The sequence below is a fragment of the Ursus arctos genome, unplaced genomic scaffold (assembly GCF_023065955.2).
Source record: "Ursus arctos isolate Adak ecotype North America unplaced genomic scaffold, UrsArc2.0 scaffold_1, whole genome shotgun sequence".
In the NCBI taxonomy this organism is placed as follows: Eukaryota; Metazoa; Chordata; class Mammalia; order Carnivora; family Ursidae; genus Ursus; species Ursus arctos.
In genome coordinates, this window is record NW_026622763.1 from 38,152,109 (window position 1) to 38,168,412 (window position 16,304).

At 38.6% G+C, this 16,304-nt stretch overlaps 1 protein-coding gene across 8 annotated transcripts in view; it reads left to right on the forward strand.

Annotated features, from left to right (window-relative positions):
* GPD2 (glycerol-3-phosphate dehydrogenase 2) overlaps positions 1-16,304 on the forward strand; it is a 136,634-nt gene that overhangs the window by 108,295 nt on the left and 12,035 nt on the right. For all 8 annotated transcript variants that reach the window (XM_026492770.4, XM_048214013.2, XM_057317861.1 and 5 more), the window contains 5 exons: positions 2,649-2,842; positions 13,581-13,715; positions 13,967-14,142; positions 14,691-14,822; positions 15,750-15,908. In XM_026492770.4, coding sequence (XP_026348555.1) covers positions 2,649-2,842; positions 13,581-13,715; positions 13,967-14,142; positions 14,691-14,822; positions 15,750-15,908 — 796 coding nt within the window. The remainder of the gene's footprint in view (positions 1-2,648; positions 2,843-13,580; positions 13,716-13,966; positions 14,143-14,690; positions 14,823-15,749; positions 15,909-16,304) is intronic.

Below are 16,304 nucleotides of genomic sequence, written 5' to 3' on the forward strand. Positions count from 1 at the left end.
TAAGGGTACTTCAGGAAGGCAGTGGTCTGCATGAGAAAAATGTTCATTATGTTTAATCCTAGACACACACATAAATTAGCAGCAAGCTTTGCCTCCTGATGTCAAGTGAATCATACATATTGAAAAAAGACCTCTGCCTCCCTGGGCTGTATATACCATCACTGTCATTGATATCCACTTTCAAACTTTAGCGTGACCTTGCAGAATTAATCCTTCATAAGAAAACAAACTTTTCCCGAAGGGAGAGTATGAATTAGGTAATTTAGAACTGATGAAAGGTATTTCCAAGTGGATTCTTAAATTTTTATACCATTCATTAGTAGCTTTGTCTTCCCTCTGTGCTTGTTAATTTTATGTTTGACACATATGTCTTCGCTTAAGCAGTTGATTCTCTACGGGTTCCAGTTACATGTGTGTTGGTAACCATCACCTTCACCCTTTAAACTCCTTTTATTGCACTGAAAGATTTTAAAGGATTCCGTAGTTGTGCTTTTCTAATAGCATTTCATGTCTAGGTGGTTGACTATTATAATTTTATACTAAAGTTTATCAGGTTTATTGAGTTATTTAAACACATCCTATGATATCTGGTCCATAAAATGATCATACATAAAATATACCAACATATAGTGGATTCCTTAAATATTAGGATATGGAATTTCTCCTTTTGTTTCAGCATGGTACCGTTTATCACATTGAAAGCTTGAACTCTGAATGAGTTAATTCCCAGTCCCAAAGTGACTGATTTAATGTAAGGGCCTATTAACCCAGGATCAAATCAGTTGCTTACAAAATATGTAACTAACTGGTTTAAGATTTTTTTTGAGAATCTTAGGACAAACACAAAGCAAAAAAAAAAAAAAAAAATGTATCCTTGTAGTTTTCAATATACAAAAATGAAAGTAAAATTATTTTGTTTAAGTAAGCCTGAGTGAAGATGAGATCTTAGCTGGAGGCTTAAATGATTGACACACACGTCTATGGTGCTTTTTTGCATATGCTAAATAGAACTGTGGCCCACTCTCTCCACGTCTCTCAAGTGTGCTGTAGACAGTGTTTCTTTATACAAAGGATGTGTGGAAATGGCAGCATTTCATGGGACTGATGGGTGTTTGCAAAGAAAGACTCTTACTCCTCGTGGTTTACATAAAGAAGATGCATCAGCTAAGCTGACTATAGATTTCTTTTTTTTTAAACAAGTTATTTTATAGATCTTTATTTTTTAACTTATTAATTTTTTTAAGTAAGCTGTATGCCCAACGTGAGGTTTAAGTCACTACCCCAAGATCCAGAGTCCTGAGTTCTACTGACGGAGCCAGCCAGGGGCTCCTAGGTTTCTTTTTCATAAAATAATTATTTTGGTTTGCTTTTAAGCAGTTTAGTCTCTCATCCTTACACATTTGAATCAATAGGAGTTTTTTTTTAAACATTTTTTTCAAGGGCATGATAAACATAAAAAGTTGGTTGCCCTTTAAAATTCGTGGGTGTAGGAGGGGCTTGTTGAAATATATTTAAACCAAATGGAATTGTGTTTTCTATTTAAGAAATTTCATTAATGGAAGCTGAAAATACCGTCAACATTGGCTTGCTGTGAGAATTCAGTCGCTGAGGATTTGTAGGGACTATTTGAATATGACACTTCAAGATTGTCCCACCCCTTATCGACTTCTCCAAATTTCTTTGAATTGTTAATGAATATATTAAAACAACAGTTTCTGCTGATTTAATGACAGAATTGGACAGGTTTTGTTAATATGTATTTATAGCTGCCTATTATTTCAAGTGTGTTTTATACTTCAGTTTTAGAATATTAAGTATGTGTTTAGTGAAAATTATTGACTAATATTTTGGGAGATTTTATGTAATCTGTCCAAAGAGTCATCCTTGAACTTTGATTTAATAGCATAATACCTTAGCCTCGTACATCTGTTTAAAGATTGTCATTGCTAAGATATCCCTCTCCTTTTGACCTTGTCCTGATGCATTGTTATTTAGGTAGTAGGAGAAAACTGAGCCCTTTTCTCATTGATGCACTTCTTGAGGTTTCTATAAAATTGAAGTAAAGTGAGAAATCTCATATTTGGTGAAGTGGTGTAAGTCCATCTAGGTTACAAAGGAGTAAAGAACTTTTTGATTACATTTTAGTTTCTAGAAACTTAGACCCCTGGCTTTTCTCATGTACTTCTGAGACCTTATGCTGAAAGATGTGTCAAATGTCAAATGTCCCAGGAAAATACTTTTCATAGACTTGAAAAAAGGTTGAAGAGCTCTCCTTAACTGACCATCATAAAAGGAATTAGAGACATTTATCCCACTGACATTATCTGATGTGAATGGTCCAAGGAATATAAAACCCCAAACAATTGGAAGGCGAAGTCCACTTTCTTAATTAAGCTTGCGTTGTTGAAATGGGGAGGGTTGGTTCTGCTGTGAATTTTATTATCATGCTTGCTCCATTCTTCCTTGTTACCAAAATTATTATTTTCTTTTGGGAATTTCTAGGGCAAAGCATTGACAGTAAAAGTAACAATTCATGTGTTTCTTGTTTGCTTATATGACAGTTAGTGAATAAAGTAGTTTTTAGAACGCAGATGAAGGACTAAACTTCTGCTAATTTCAGAAATGTATAACGCTTCTTTTCACTTCAGCCCCGAGAGCATGGGACTTCTTGACCCAGCAACCAGTGATGGGCGAGTGATCTTCTTCTTACCCTGGCAAAAGATGACTATAGCTGGCACTACTGACACTCCAACTGATGTCACACACCATCCCATTCCTTCGGAAGAAGATATCAATTTCATTTTGAATGAAGTGCGTAACTACCTGAGTTGTGATGTTGAAGGTAACTGACACATTCCTCTGAGTTTGTTTTCCTTCTTTTATACCTCCCAGCCCATCCTAGCTCTCGCTGGTAACTGCCACAATCCCCAGTCTGACTCCTCTTCCCACCTGGCCTGCTCTACCTCTTCTGTACTGACCCCTTCTTCTGTAAGATTTATGGGGCCCAAATTAGAACACAGTGGGAAGAAGTTGCCTTTGTTCCTCTCTACTTTCTGCGTTCACATGAAACTCGTACAAGCCCGTTCTGGTAGTTTCTAATGGCTGTGCGTGAGCCATGCATGAGCTCCAAACACACATGCTCTCTGAGAAGAGAATGAAATGTTTGCATCGGGATTTAATTTCTAGAGTTTAGGAAGATCTGATTTACAGATACAGGATATCCATAGGATATAATTAATCAAAGAAATGAGAGGATGTAGATATATAGTCTAAGAAGCTTAGTGAGCTTTACTATATGAAAAATAGAGTGTTGACAGTGGATTTAGCTAAGAAGGGTAAGTATGCTTTCTAAATTGAAAAAGCCAAAGTTTATGTCTTTTCCATGCTAACCTGGGCATACTGTACTTTTAGTTTGGATGTCATAGTATTTTCTCCACTGTGTGTATATAACGAATATTCTTTTACCCTGGCTAGTTTCAGAAGTTTTCCAACATTATCCTTCTGTATTTCTTGCCTCGGTTAATAGCCTCACCACCCAGTCATGCCAGCTAGAAATGGCATGCTCATCTTTGGTGATCCTTCTCTTTCCACATCCAGTCTAGTTCCTATCTATGCTCACTCCGAAGTATCATATAAATCCCCTCTCACTTCATCGTCCTGGTCACATCTGCATCACTTCTCACTCGAGCAGTTACATGGGCCTTCTAACTGGCTTCCAGAGGTCAGGTCCCTCTGCCCCCCCCAGTCTGACACTTCCATCGGTACCCTCCTTCCAAAACACAATTCTCATCATCACCTCCTGGCTCAAGAATATCCCTTGGATGTCTCCTCACTGACTTTAGGAGAAATTCTAAACTGTCTCGCATGGACTCTAAGGCTGTCACGACTTGTCTTTGCAGCTTTATATTCCACCACTCCACCTTGATGCATTTTATAGTCTTGTCATTCCCAAATCAGTTCGTGCATTTTCAACCTCATGCTTTGTTTAGGATAAAACTTCGCTCTGGGATGCCCTTTCCCCCAACTTCTCATCTTGACAAAATACTGTTTCCAGTTCAGAAACCACCTGTCATTATCCTTTGTACTTCGGTAGGACGTTGGTCTAGCGTATTGCAACGTTCTATTACAGGTAAGCGTCTAAGATATAGTCTCACTTGGAGCTCCTGGAGGGTTCTTTATTCAGCTACCGAGCTTGTTGTCTATCTGGTATGCTACTCATAATTGTTTTGAATTAAAATGAATTAGTAATAGGTGCTTTCAGGGTTTTTGATGTGGGTAGCAGTTCGAAAATCTTTCTATATTAAGATAGCAATTTTAAGATTTTTGAAAAATGGTCTTCATCTATTTATATCAGGAATCTTCTGGAATGTTGGCTTCAGTGGACGACATGCAGAGACACAATTTTCTTCTTGATGTGACTCACTAAAATCTATGAATCCTTTTTCCCTAAAGGATTTTTTGTCATCTTGTGATCACACATTTGCAAATAAACAAACTGCTTTAAAAAAATGGTCCCGAGGACTCTCCTAGTTTAATTGAACAATCCATACTGTATAGTTTTAGTACCTTCTGATTTCAAGTAATAGATGTAATTTCATTTTGAGTAAAGTCTCTTTGGGTATCTACATTAATGGTACAAAGGTATTAACTATGTGGAACTGAGATCTATGTTGGTAATGTTTATACTGTCTCTCTCAGACACGCCCTCACATAGGGTTATTTGGGAAATTGTCATGCCTTGTTTAATATCTGCATTTCAATCCTGAAAATGCAATGCGATTTTAGCTGGATACTTTTTTTTCCTTTTGAAATCTAAGAGGAGCTTCATCTGTATATGATTATACTTTAATGTATTGATTATTGTTAATGAATCCTGCTTTGTTTCTCATTTGCCTGAGTATGATATTTGTTAAAAGTGGGTTTATATTGGGCCCTACGAGCAGGAAGTTTAGATTGTTGGAGCAAGAAGTAAAATTAATTCAAGAGCAGAGAGCTCTATCTTGACAGTTTCCAAATTCTTAAAGTTCAAAAGCAGTAAGATGAGAAATCTAACTGCTTATATGTGCTGAGAGGCTGGATGTGCTGGAAACAGGTATAGGTTCCAAAAGGCCGCTGGGCCCATATCGTAGGTGGGGATTTCCACCAGTGAAATGAGCCTTGGGCTGTAGCAGGCACGGAAGCCTGCACCCCTTCCTCACTTGTATTCTGCCTGTGAGTGCACAGGAGACTTATCAATACCTGCTGGGACCGGGTTGGTCCATAAAAGTCTTGTCAGTTCACATGCCTTTTGGTAGTCAGGTTGATGGGTAAACCTGGCAAAGCGTTTGTTTGTTTGTGGGGTTTTTTTGCCAATTTTGATTTTTGGTTAAAGTGGCCAAAGTTCATATCTAAACACTATAAATCAGGCCTGTCTCCTAGCAGTCCAGGGACTCTTGGGATTAAGAATTCCCTGGGGACCAAATATCTGGGGTAAAAGCAGAGGTGACAGCTCTTCCATGTACTTCATTCGTTTCCCTGCGCACACTATCACACCTTTGCTACTTCAGCTTGCTCTTTTTAAAACAACTAATTAATCAACTAATTAATAATGATTCCTTATAGTTTTTTTTTTAATTTATTTGTGTTTCTAGTTGACCAAAGGCCTCAGATTTGAGGAGTTACCCTCAGTCTTGGAAGAATGCAGTTTGCTACTGTATGTCTGAATCTTAAAGTGGAGACGTTTAAATTTATATTTTTTCCAAGGAATTTTGGTGTAACCCGATTTCTCTTCCATTATGATGAAATGTAGAGAGAAAGTCAGCTTCAGGCCCTACTCACTTCTCTGACTGTAGCCTGGTGCAGCCCATCTTTCAGTCCTTCCACGTGTCTGTAATGGGTAATACATGCTTTGTTTTCGAAAACTCTACAATTACTGAGCAATTTTTAGGCTAGACACTCTACGGAGCATATTGCCTATATCATCTCTTTGGTTCCTCATGACAACCTTACCAGGTGTATTTTGCAATTCCCACTTCATAGACGTCGAGACAGAGGCCCCATGACTGCAAGCTTCTTGCCCACGTTTGTGCGTGTCGGAGCCAGGATGAGGACAAGTCAGGCTAGCCGCAGTACATGTGCTTCTGAGTACCACATGCTACTCTGACTGGTAGTTCCAGGTTTTATGATGTGATAGTATATCCACCAGGGAGTGGATTAAGTCCGTCAATTCATTTCCTGGAAGCTGCTAGACGCTTGTTGAATGATAATGACCTTTGCTCTGGACCGGCCTCATTTGGATTTGAATGTTAAACTAGAGGAGGTTTCCTATCTCATAACTAATCCCTTGGGCCAAGCAGCCTTCTCTGCAGATTAAAAAAAATAAAGTTTGTTTAGGTCCTAGAGCAATAGTTTTGAAATGTTTTGCATTCACCAGGGTTGACATAATCATTTTAAAAGGATTTATTAAATGGATGAATAAGTAAAATTCTGACAACAGTTTCTGAGCCTCCCCAAATGGCTATATCCTTAAGGAAGAAAAAAAAGTGTCAAATCTTAACACTCCATGCTGTTCTCAGCAGCTGCCACACTTCTGCAAAACGCGTCGGAACCATTCTGAAAAGCATTTTGCCTGTTGGGAATAAGACCATGTCTTCTTTTACGATTTAGAAAGCTTTCCATTCACAGGCTGAATTTTCTAGATTACTTGTTTGTTCTTTTCTGAAATGGGTAATTGATAGTTGTGTGGTGTGTATCGGGTTCGGAAGAAAAATGATCTTTTGAAAAATGTATCATTAAGTCTGCCGGGTAGAGGTTAATCAGAAGGCTGCAGTGGTGAAACTAAGCTATGACTTAAAGGGATTGAGAGAGACAGAAGATTTGCTGAGTGCTTTATCCAGGTAGTTTTTCTGGAGTGTTTCTCTAGGCAGCGTCTTGAGTTGTACACAGGTTTTCACATATGCAATTAGTAGTGTTTATAGATTGCCTGTTATTCAATTAACAACCGGGCTGGCCGTATCAACTCACTGCAGACCTGCCTTTTCACTGCCAGAGATTGTACCAGGGTTATCAACTTACACAGGCTTGGATGTCTTCCAGCTGTTTAATTATAGTGTCACACGCTTTGCTTTTTCTAGTTTCATTAGTTTATAAATGTAATATGGTATCTTATTTCTGTGATTAACACTTCATTTCAGCAGGTTAAACATGCTGGTAGAGAAGTATTGATTTCTGACACTATTTCCCCTGTGCTCATTTAGGTATTTTCACATGCTTTTTATTGATTTTCTGAAAGTGGCAAACATGAGAAAGAACACCCCAAAACGTATGGCTAAATAACTCATGTGAAGCAAAACCGCACATCGAGCTCTTAATTGTCACTTCCTGTGGGCTTCATTTTCTATTAATTTTTAAAACAAACACTTGTCTTGCCAAGGTGTTAAGAGTAAAAATATTCATTATAATTTGAAACAATTACACAGCACTTAGTTTTTTCAACCAGCTGTGGAAAATGTCTATTCAGCTGTATTATTAATATTTTACTCTTTATATATTATATACTCCAAAACTGGAATGAGTTATTTATTGGGATTGCAACAAAAATAATCCTTGAACATGATGGTAAAAGGACTACCTTTTTGAAAATATTGCCAAGTATTTTTATACACTGTAGAGGTGCTCACATGGGTTTTTAAACATCTGGGCATTTGGCACTTAAATAGTCAACTGGGTGCCCTCTGGGTGAGCCGTTCTAATAAATGGTGTTTAATGAGGACTTCCCTCAACTCCCGTGGTAGTGTTGTTTCCTGTCATCTTGTTTTATTAAAGCATTTATTTATGTTAAAAGAGAATATCCAATTGTTCAAATATATAGATTAGATACTTTGTACAAAGCCTGGGATACTGGCTCAGAGGCCCAAATATTGCTTTTGATTTTGTAATGTAGGCTGTTCTTGTTTGATACAAAAAAGTTCAGAGAATGTTTTAATAGGCCACTTCATATTTATTGATCACTATACAAAACCCCTACTTGATGTAGGATTTGGGGTGTTGAGAAATATTAGAATTGACATTGCTAAAGACTTTGAACACGGTGAGAAAAATGAAACAGTAATGAAACCTGGTTTAGCTATCTTGGCCGTATGAGAACCAGAAAAATCAAGATGAATTTTTGAGCTCTGAAGCATAAAAGCCTTGACTTGAGTGATTTTCTTCACATATTATACCTTGGAGAATTTAAAGTAGGTGATGTCCACTGCGTGCTCTTGGCTACAACCTGAACCCTAGGAGTGATTTCTGTTTAAGAACTTGAGGGTAGTACTTAGTTTAGTAAATACTTCAGTATTTAATTTAGTAAAAGTTGGTACTTAATTTAGTACTTTTCAGTACTTAATTTGGTAAAAATATCTTTTATTTCTTGGAACTCATGAGATTAGTTGGAGAGGAGGATACTTTGAAATGATAAATATGGAACATGTTAGGACAGTAAAGTATTTGGGGGGAAGCATGCTATTACAGCAGATTGTATTCTCATGAGCAAAGGAAATACGGTCAAATTTCACTGAAAGGATGCTCAATTAGAGATGTGGGTAAGGGCGCCATGGTGGGAAGTACCCGGCTTGATGATCCACCAGGGCAAGTGTGAGATCCACTGCTTGGGGATTTTTATTCTAGAGCTGCTTTGTGTAATATGATAGCCTGTGCATGTGCATGTTGTGTGGCTTTTTCATTTTTAATTAGTTAAAATTAAATAAAATTTGAAATTCAGTTCCTCAGTCACATGAACCACATTTCAAGTGCTTCATAGGCTCGTGCAGCTAGTGGCTAGTGCATTGGACAGTGAGAGGTAGAGCATTTCCAGCACTGCAGAAAAGTCTATGGAACAGTGCCGCTCTATGGAATCGAGATGCATTTATACACACTTTTAGAGAAGGAAATACTCGATTTAAGAGAGTCATTTAGTTTGTATTTTTTTTTTATAAAATAAATGTCTCGTAAAAAAAAACAACAAAAACAGAAACAAAACCCTCCAGATATAAGGAGGCTCAAGAGGTGAGAAATTCAGTGATTCTGCAATGTCTAAGGTACACGGTCCTTATTTCACTCTGTCACCCTCCAAAGTGGCTTCAACCTGGGTTGGTTTCCGGCCAACGCAGCTGCAGCAGTTTCAGGCAGAATTAAAAGATAGCTTAACGATTCTCTATTCTGTCTACTGCTTTGGAATCTCTTTCTTCAAAGAACTTTAATTAGGGTTTGTTTAACAGTGTGCAAGGTTTCCACTGTGGGTGAATAGGTGATAAGGAGAGAAACATGTTAGTTCAGTTGGTTGCTGTCTTTTATACAAGAGGTTAGAATTCATGTTTTATGTGCTTAGCTATGCTCTGCCCTATGGACATAGATTATGCCTATGCCCTGACCAGTCATTACTTAATTCCAGGGGTGGAGAGGTGCAAGCACTATATCCCTCAGCAGGAAATAGCATTTTGAATAATCCACAAAAATCATTAAATCTTAAGGTTGGGAGAAAACTGATAGATAACCTGATCCAACCACCCTCTGGTCTAATAACATAAAAATCCTGCAGACCAGAAAGACTGATTCATATTTTAAAGATGATTTAAACTTTGATTATCCTGACGTGTATCCTTTTAGATAAATTTAATCCCAACATTCATCTGACATAATTCTGTGTTAAAGAGCTGAATGCTAAAATATAAAATCAATGAAGTTTCCTAGCACATTATAAACTCTTCTTGGTAGTGTTTTCTTTTCTTTTTTGAGTATCAATGTCCAGAGTAAGGATTAAAACTGGTATCAGTATACATAATGTTTTATTTAATATTCCCCTGTGAAGGGAAACCTCAGCTATTTTAGTTTGGTCTTTTTGTTGTAGACAACACAATTTTGCAGATGTGTTTTTCTGCCTGTTATACCAGAAGAGGTAAAGCATTCGCCACAGAGACTATTTGCATATGCTTCAGATTTACTCTAGAGAGTCTCATTTTCCATCAAATAATTTTAAAATCAGTCAGAGGGCTTTAAGAGTCGAAGCCAAATTCCTGATCAGTGTGGCTACCTAAGGAATTTCACAGACACGCTCTGCAGACTGTGGTGACCACAGTGACGTTCTATGTGGTTGGCTAAGTTTTATTTTTGACTCAGAGGGCTATTTGAACTCTAATGGAAAATAGTGGTAATTTCCTAGTTAGGTTTTTTGTACAGATTAAAACATTGCATGATTCGTGTGGACGTTTCACAAGACTTTTGTGGAATTGCGTGAAGCAAGAATTCACCCTTATTCCATGGAAGCCATCAGGATAAACCTAATTAAGAGAAGGCACATATCAGAAGGGCAGGTTTAGAAATGAAACCTCAGCATTGAGACTCTGTGGGTCTCCAGTTAGCGAGACTGGACACCCTCAGCTTTCTGCACCAGCCCTCGGTGTTTCCTCTTCTGTGCTTCTGAGGCGGTGTTGAGATATGGATTTGATTAAACACACTGCAGACGTGTGTCATGTTAAGAGTAGGGCCCTCAAGGAGCTATATTAAAATATGCCAAATTTACCTTAGATGAATTTATCTTTACCAGAAATCTATTTTTTTTTATTTGAGGTCAAGAAGGAGAGATTATCTGTCGTTCAATATTATTTGTTTTCAGAGTCTTTCCCCTGTACTTGGTTAGGCAACTTTTAAAACAATTTTTTTGGACTTTTATAGTCCTTTGAAGAGTGTTTGTGACTCTTTCCATAGAGTCTGCTAGATATTTTCTAGATACTTTTCAGGTGGTGCCGTGCATAAACACCAGAGGTTCACTGTACCAGGGCGCACTCCCAAGGACTGAGTGGGATCTGAAATCCACACTGTCCACTGCTCACAAAACGCTGAATGAGATATTTTAATTCGAATGAAGTTTGGGCATGGTATGGGCTGGTAAGGGTCCTGATATTTATGTCTTACATGTAAAATATTTCCTTAATTTTCTGAGACTTGAAATATGTCAATTTTTAATTTTTAATTTTTTTTTAATTTTTATCATTTTGTCATTTTGACCATTTTTAAGCATACAGTTCTGTGGCATTAAATATATTCACATTTTTGTGCAACCATCACCACTATCCATCTCCAAACCTTTTTTGTTCTTCTCAACTCTGTCCCTTCAGTAAGCACTAACCTCCCATACCCAACCCCCCTACCCCCTGGCAATCACCATTCTGCTTACTGTCACTATGAATTTAACGACTCTAGGTATCTCACATAAATGGAACCATACAATATTTGTCCTTTTGTGAATGATTTATTTTACTTACCATAATGTCTTCAAGGTAGGATGTGTCAGAATTTCTTTACCTTTCAAAGCTGAATACTATTCCATTGTATGTATAGACCACATGTTGTTTAGCCAGTCATCTATCAGTGGTCGCTTGGGTTATTTCCATATTTTGGCTGTTATGAATGATGCTGCCGTGAACATGGGAGTGTACAAATTTTTTGTACTTTCAGTTCTTTGGGGTGTATGTACCCAGAATTGTCATTGCTAGATAATATGGTAATTCTATGTTGAATTTTTGAGAAACTGCCATGCACTTATCAATAGCGGCTGCATCATATTACTCTCCCATCAGCAGTGCATAAGGCTATCCCAATTGCTCCACATCCTCACCAACGTTTGCTTTTTTTTCTGTTGTGTGTTTGGTTTTTTTTTTTTTTTTTTTTTTTTGCTTTTTATAATAATCATCGTAATGGATATGAAGGGGTATCTCATTGTGGTTTTCATCTGCATTTTTCTAATGGTTAGTGATATTGAGCATTATTTTATGTGCTTATTGGCCATTTGTATATCTTTTTTGGAGGAATATCTTTTAAAAGCCTTTGCCCATTTTTCAATGAGGTTGTCTTTTTTAGTTACTGAGTTTTAAGAGTTCTTATGTATTCCGGATACTAACTCCTTGTCAGAGATATAATTTACAAATATTTTTTCCTACTACATGGGTTGCCTTTTCATTCCGTTGTTAATGTCTTTTGATGCACAAAAGTTTTTAATTTTGAGGAGTCCATTTTATCTTTTTTTTTCTTTAGTAGCCTGTGCCTCTGGTATCATATACAGGAAATCATTGCCAAACCCAACGTCATGTGGATTTTCCCCTATGTTTTTTTCTAAATGTTTTATAGTTTTAGCTTTTATATATAGGTCTTTGATCCACTTTGAGCTAATCCTTCTGCATGTGGATATCCAATTTTCCCATTGTCTTGATGTTTTAAAGACAGTCAACTTTTCATCAGTAAGGGGCGTGGCTGGGAATAAGACGAAGGAGGAGCTGATTCCAAGTGTGGTCAGAGCAAACTTGCTCTTACTTCTCTGTTATCCAGGCATAGACTAGCTGATCTCTGAAAGTAAGGGCAGCAGGACCAGGTAAGCATTCACCTCCTCCTCATCTACATCATTTGGCAACTCTTGGGTGGGTGCATGTGGTCAGCTCCTTGATGTGGAGAGTGGAGAAGAAAAGGACTAAGCCATTCCTGAAGCTGATTTGGATAAAGAAGAGTAGATTCTGAAAACTCTGCCCTCGGGTCTTGCCCTTGGCCCTCCTGGTACACCAGAACCACAACGAGGCTACTCTCCCTAGCCGTCTTTAGGTCAGTAATGAGTGCTGGGCAACAGCTGTCTCATTCTATTGTGAAGTCCAGCGGTTCTTGGTATACAGAGGTAATTGTATTCTGACAGAGTGTAAGAGAAATTTCATGGGATCTGGAATATTCAAAGGCCTTCCATACACTGTAATAGAAGTATGGTGCGCCCAAACTGGGAGGAGTCAGTATGCCTATTTCTGAGGCAGGTATAGGGATAATGGGATAAGGGGCGGGGCGGGGGGGAGAGATTGTCTAAGAATATGAACTTTATAATCGGGAAGAACTGGGTTCTGATGCTCTTCTAGCGTTTATAAGATGGTTGCTTTGGGCTGGGTGGTTAAACTTTTTCAGGTTCTTTATTCTCATTTCTATGGTAAGAATAATAATTACTGATGCTATGAGTCTTTGTGAGATTAAATGAGATGAAATGTGTATGTCAAGTGCTTTGACAAGCCTAGGCCTACTATAAATGCTCAATAAGAGGGTAGCGTTGATGAGGGGAGAAAATACCCTGTTTCGGGCTTGTTTGTTTAGTGAGGGTCTTTGTCTTTCTTGAGGAGAGAGGGCTAGGTTTATTCTAGGAGGAAATGTAACAAGTCACAAATCTATCCGTTTGTCTTTGTTTTGTTTCTACTTTGTTGTTGCTGTTCCTTCCAACTATTCTAGATCCTTCCATCTGAGGGCTGCTAACATGTTTCTTTTGTTTCCTCTTTTGGTAGGAATCAGTGTCAGTGATTTTCATGTTATTTGCTTTTTTTTTTTTTTTCATGCAGATTATCTTTGTAACCAAATAATTCTTTGAGTTTTTGTTGTACTTATCCACTCGGTTGTTATATGTCAGGGCTTCTTCTCTCTTTCAAAGCCCATATTCATGTATTCCTTTACTGAATTCTCTCCTGCTTATTAACTGTTTCAGAGAGTTTTTGTTGAAATATCTTTAAGTAATCCTCTCAACCCTTCCCATTGATTCTTCCCAGTGAGAAGAGGGGACGTCCTGGCAGCATGGAGTGGTATCCGCCCCCTTGTCACAGATCCCAAGTCTGCAGATACTCAGTCCATCTCCCGAAATCACGTCGTGGATATCAGTGACAGTGGCCTCATCACTATAGCAGGTGCTTTATATTACCTCGTGTTTCGGGTGTGCTTTAGACAGGACCCTGAGTTACACCGTCCCACCAGAATCTCTCCTGATGCTAATGAACAGGGAATGTTTTTGATGATTCTGAGTAAAGTCTTACACATTGCTTTGCCCTATTTGTTATAAACGACAGGTGAATTGTGTTATGAATCAGTTGGCAAATGGATCATTTTAAGAAAAACAAGGAGTGGTAACCTAATGAATTATTTATCTAATTATTTGTAGGTGGCAAGTGGACGACGTATCGCTCTATGGCAGAAGATACCATAAATGCTGCTATCAAGGCTCACAATTTGAAAGCGGGACCAAGCAGAACAGTTGGGCTTTTCCTTCAAGGGGGCAGAGATTGGAGCCCCACCCTCTACATTAGGCTTGTCCAGGATTACGGGCTTGAAAGTGAGGTGGGCGCGCATCGTCCTGTTCTTCACCTCATCTCACTCTTGCCTCGCACAGAACTGGCAACCGGGAGGCCTCCCTGATTTAGAATTTCCTTTTGCCGGGTTTGTTTCTGTCTGCATGCTGTGGAAGCGAACTGAGGACAAAAGCTGATCATACTTCTCTTCATTTGCCTAGAAAGCAATGCACATACTAGTTTCTATTTTAAAGTCTGGGGTTGGTTTGGTTTGTTCTCTGCAGACAGAGTATCATCCACATTCTTTCTGTCTCGAGCCTCAGGAAGGCTGTTCTTCAGAAGTGACATTGGGGGCAGAGTGAAGCAGAGCTTCATCAGTCACTGATACAGTGATACATGCGTGGCCGACTTAGTGCTGGCCTAAGCATTCAGAGCCCAAGTGGTTTCCTCCCACAAAATCAAAATCTAATACCCTCCTGGAACTATTAGTTACGGGCTGTGAAAAACTGACAGGATAAGCGTGTGCCTTTTTTTGCTTCGTGCCTAGAAGGTATTGATATTCAAAGTACCTGCCTAATGTAGATTTCGTTGTCCTAGGTGGCACAGCATCTTGCCGCCACTTACGGTGACAAGGCTTTTGAGGTGGCCAAAATGGCAAGCGTAACTGGAAAAAGGTGGCCCATCGTGGGAGTGCGTCTTGTGTCAGAATTTCCATACATTGAAGCAGAGGTATGTGAACGGCTACGCGGGAATTTCCTATCTGCTGTGGGATGCTGGTCACCTGTTCCTTTGTCGTTGTCTTTAAAAATTATATCTAGCTAAGTTTTCATGCCCGTTTGCCAGCCAAAGCCTTTAGCAGAACGTTTGCTCAGCCCAGATCCCTTCATTTATAAATCTAAGTGTTGATTCTGAAGTGATATTGACAGTGGTAATGATATTAATAGAAAATCCGTTATTTCTTCCTCCTCCACAGAGCTATCCCAAGTCTGGTGACTTCACAGTTGTTTGCCTCTTTTGTAAATTTGTAGCTCTTCAAGTTTATACCACTCACGCCCTGGCTGATGACATATCTAGGTTTGCACTTAACTTTCCAAAGATAGAAGCTTTGTTTCTCATCAAGTTTCTACGTTTTGTGAAACCAGAGACCATGCTTTATATGTCTTTATGATTCATTGTACTTTAAAGCACGAATGTCCAGTAAGCCTTTGCTTGTTGATTGACCGCAAGCCCTCTGTCATCTGCACACTGTGAGACAGAAAACTCTGGACAGCCTAGAGAGATGAGACCATACTTTTTCATACTTGTTCTTTGCGTACTTGGCTATGTAAATTAACATTCGTCTTATGTATAAGCAAAGTGGTAAGTGATTTACTGTGGACGGTAAATGAGAAACGATGCAGTTTGCATGTTTGTGCCAGGGTCAGGTCAGGGAGAAGGCATCAGCTCTTTTCCATTTTGTCCCAATTTACAAACCTTCTTTGGCAGGTGGGCTGGGAACTTGTATGACATCATTATTTGTCTCATGCCTAGTAGAGAATGGGAGTATACAAAGAACAATGTCACTTTCCCTAAGCGTGAATTTTTTTTAAGCGAAATTTTATTTCTTCTTTTTAAGAAAAGGCCCACACTAATAATTCTGCTTTAATTTCAACTTAGGTGAAATATGGGATTAAAGAATATGCCTGCACGGCAGTGGACATGATTTCACGGCGGACTCGCCTGGCCTTCCTAAATGTCCAGGCAGCAGAGGAAGCCCTACCCAGGATTGTTGAACTGATGGGCAGAGAACTGAATTGGGATGATTATAAAAAAGAGGTATTATATAGAAGTCTTTAAAACCACAGTTCCTATTATAAACATGTCATGTCTTGGTCTTTTAGTAGAGGCTAGCATAGTTTTCAATGGGAACTTTCGATTTCTTGCCAGTTTCTGTGTGTGCTGGGGGGGGGGGAAGGCGGTGTTTAATATTGCTAGGTCTTAGGAAACTGGAAAGATATTCTGGTTTCAAAATGTGTTGCTTATTTCTGGAAAATCTCTTACAGAAAAATACTCTTAAATTTGTGGTCACAAGTCCCAAAAAAGTAGGATAGTAATGCTTGTGGGTAGAACCTTTTCTGGTTTTCATTGAGAAAACTTTTAGAATGTATTCTATAGTGAAATTCACACTTGTGCAAATTTGTCTTTGGTAGGAAATAGTGGTTTTATTTCCTG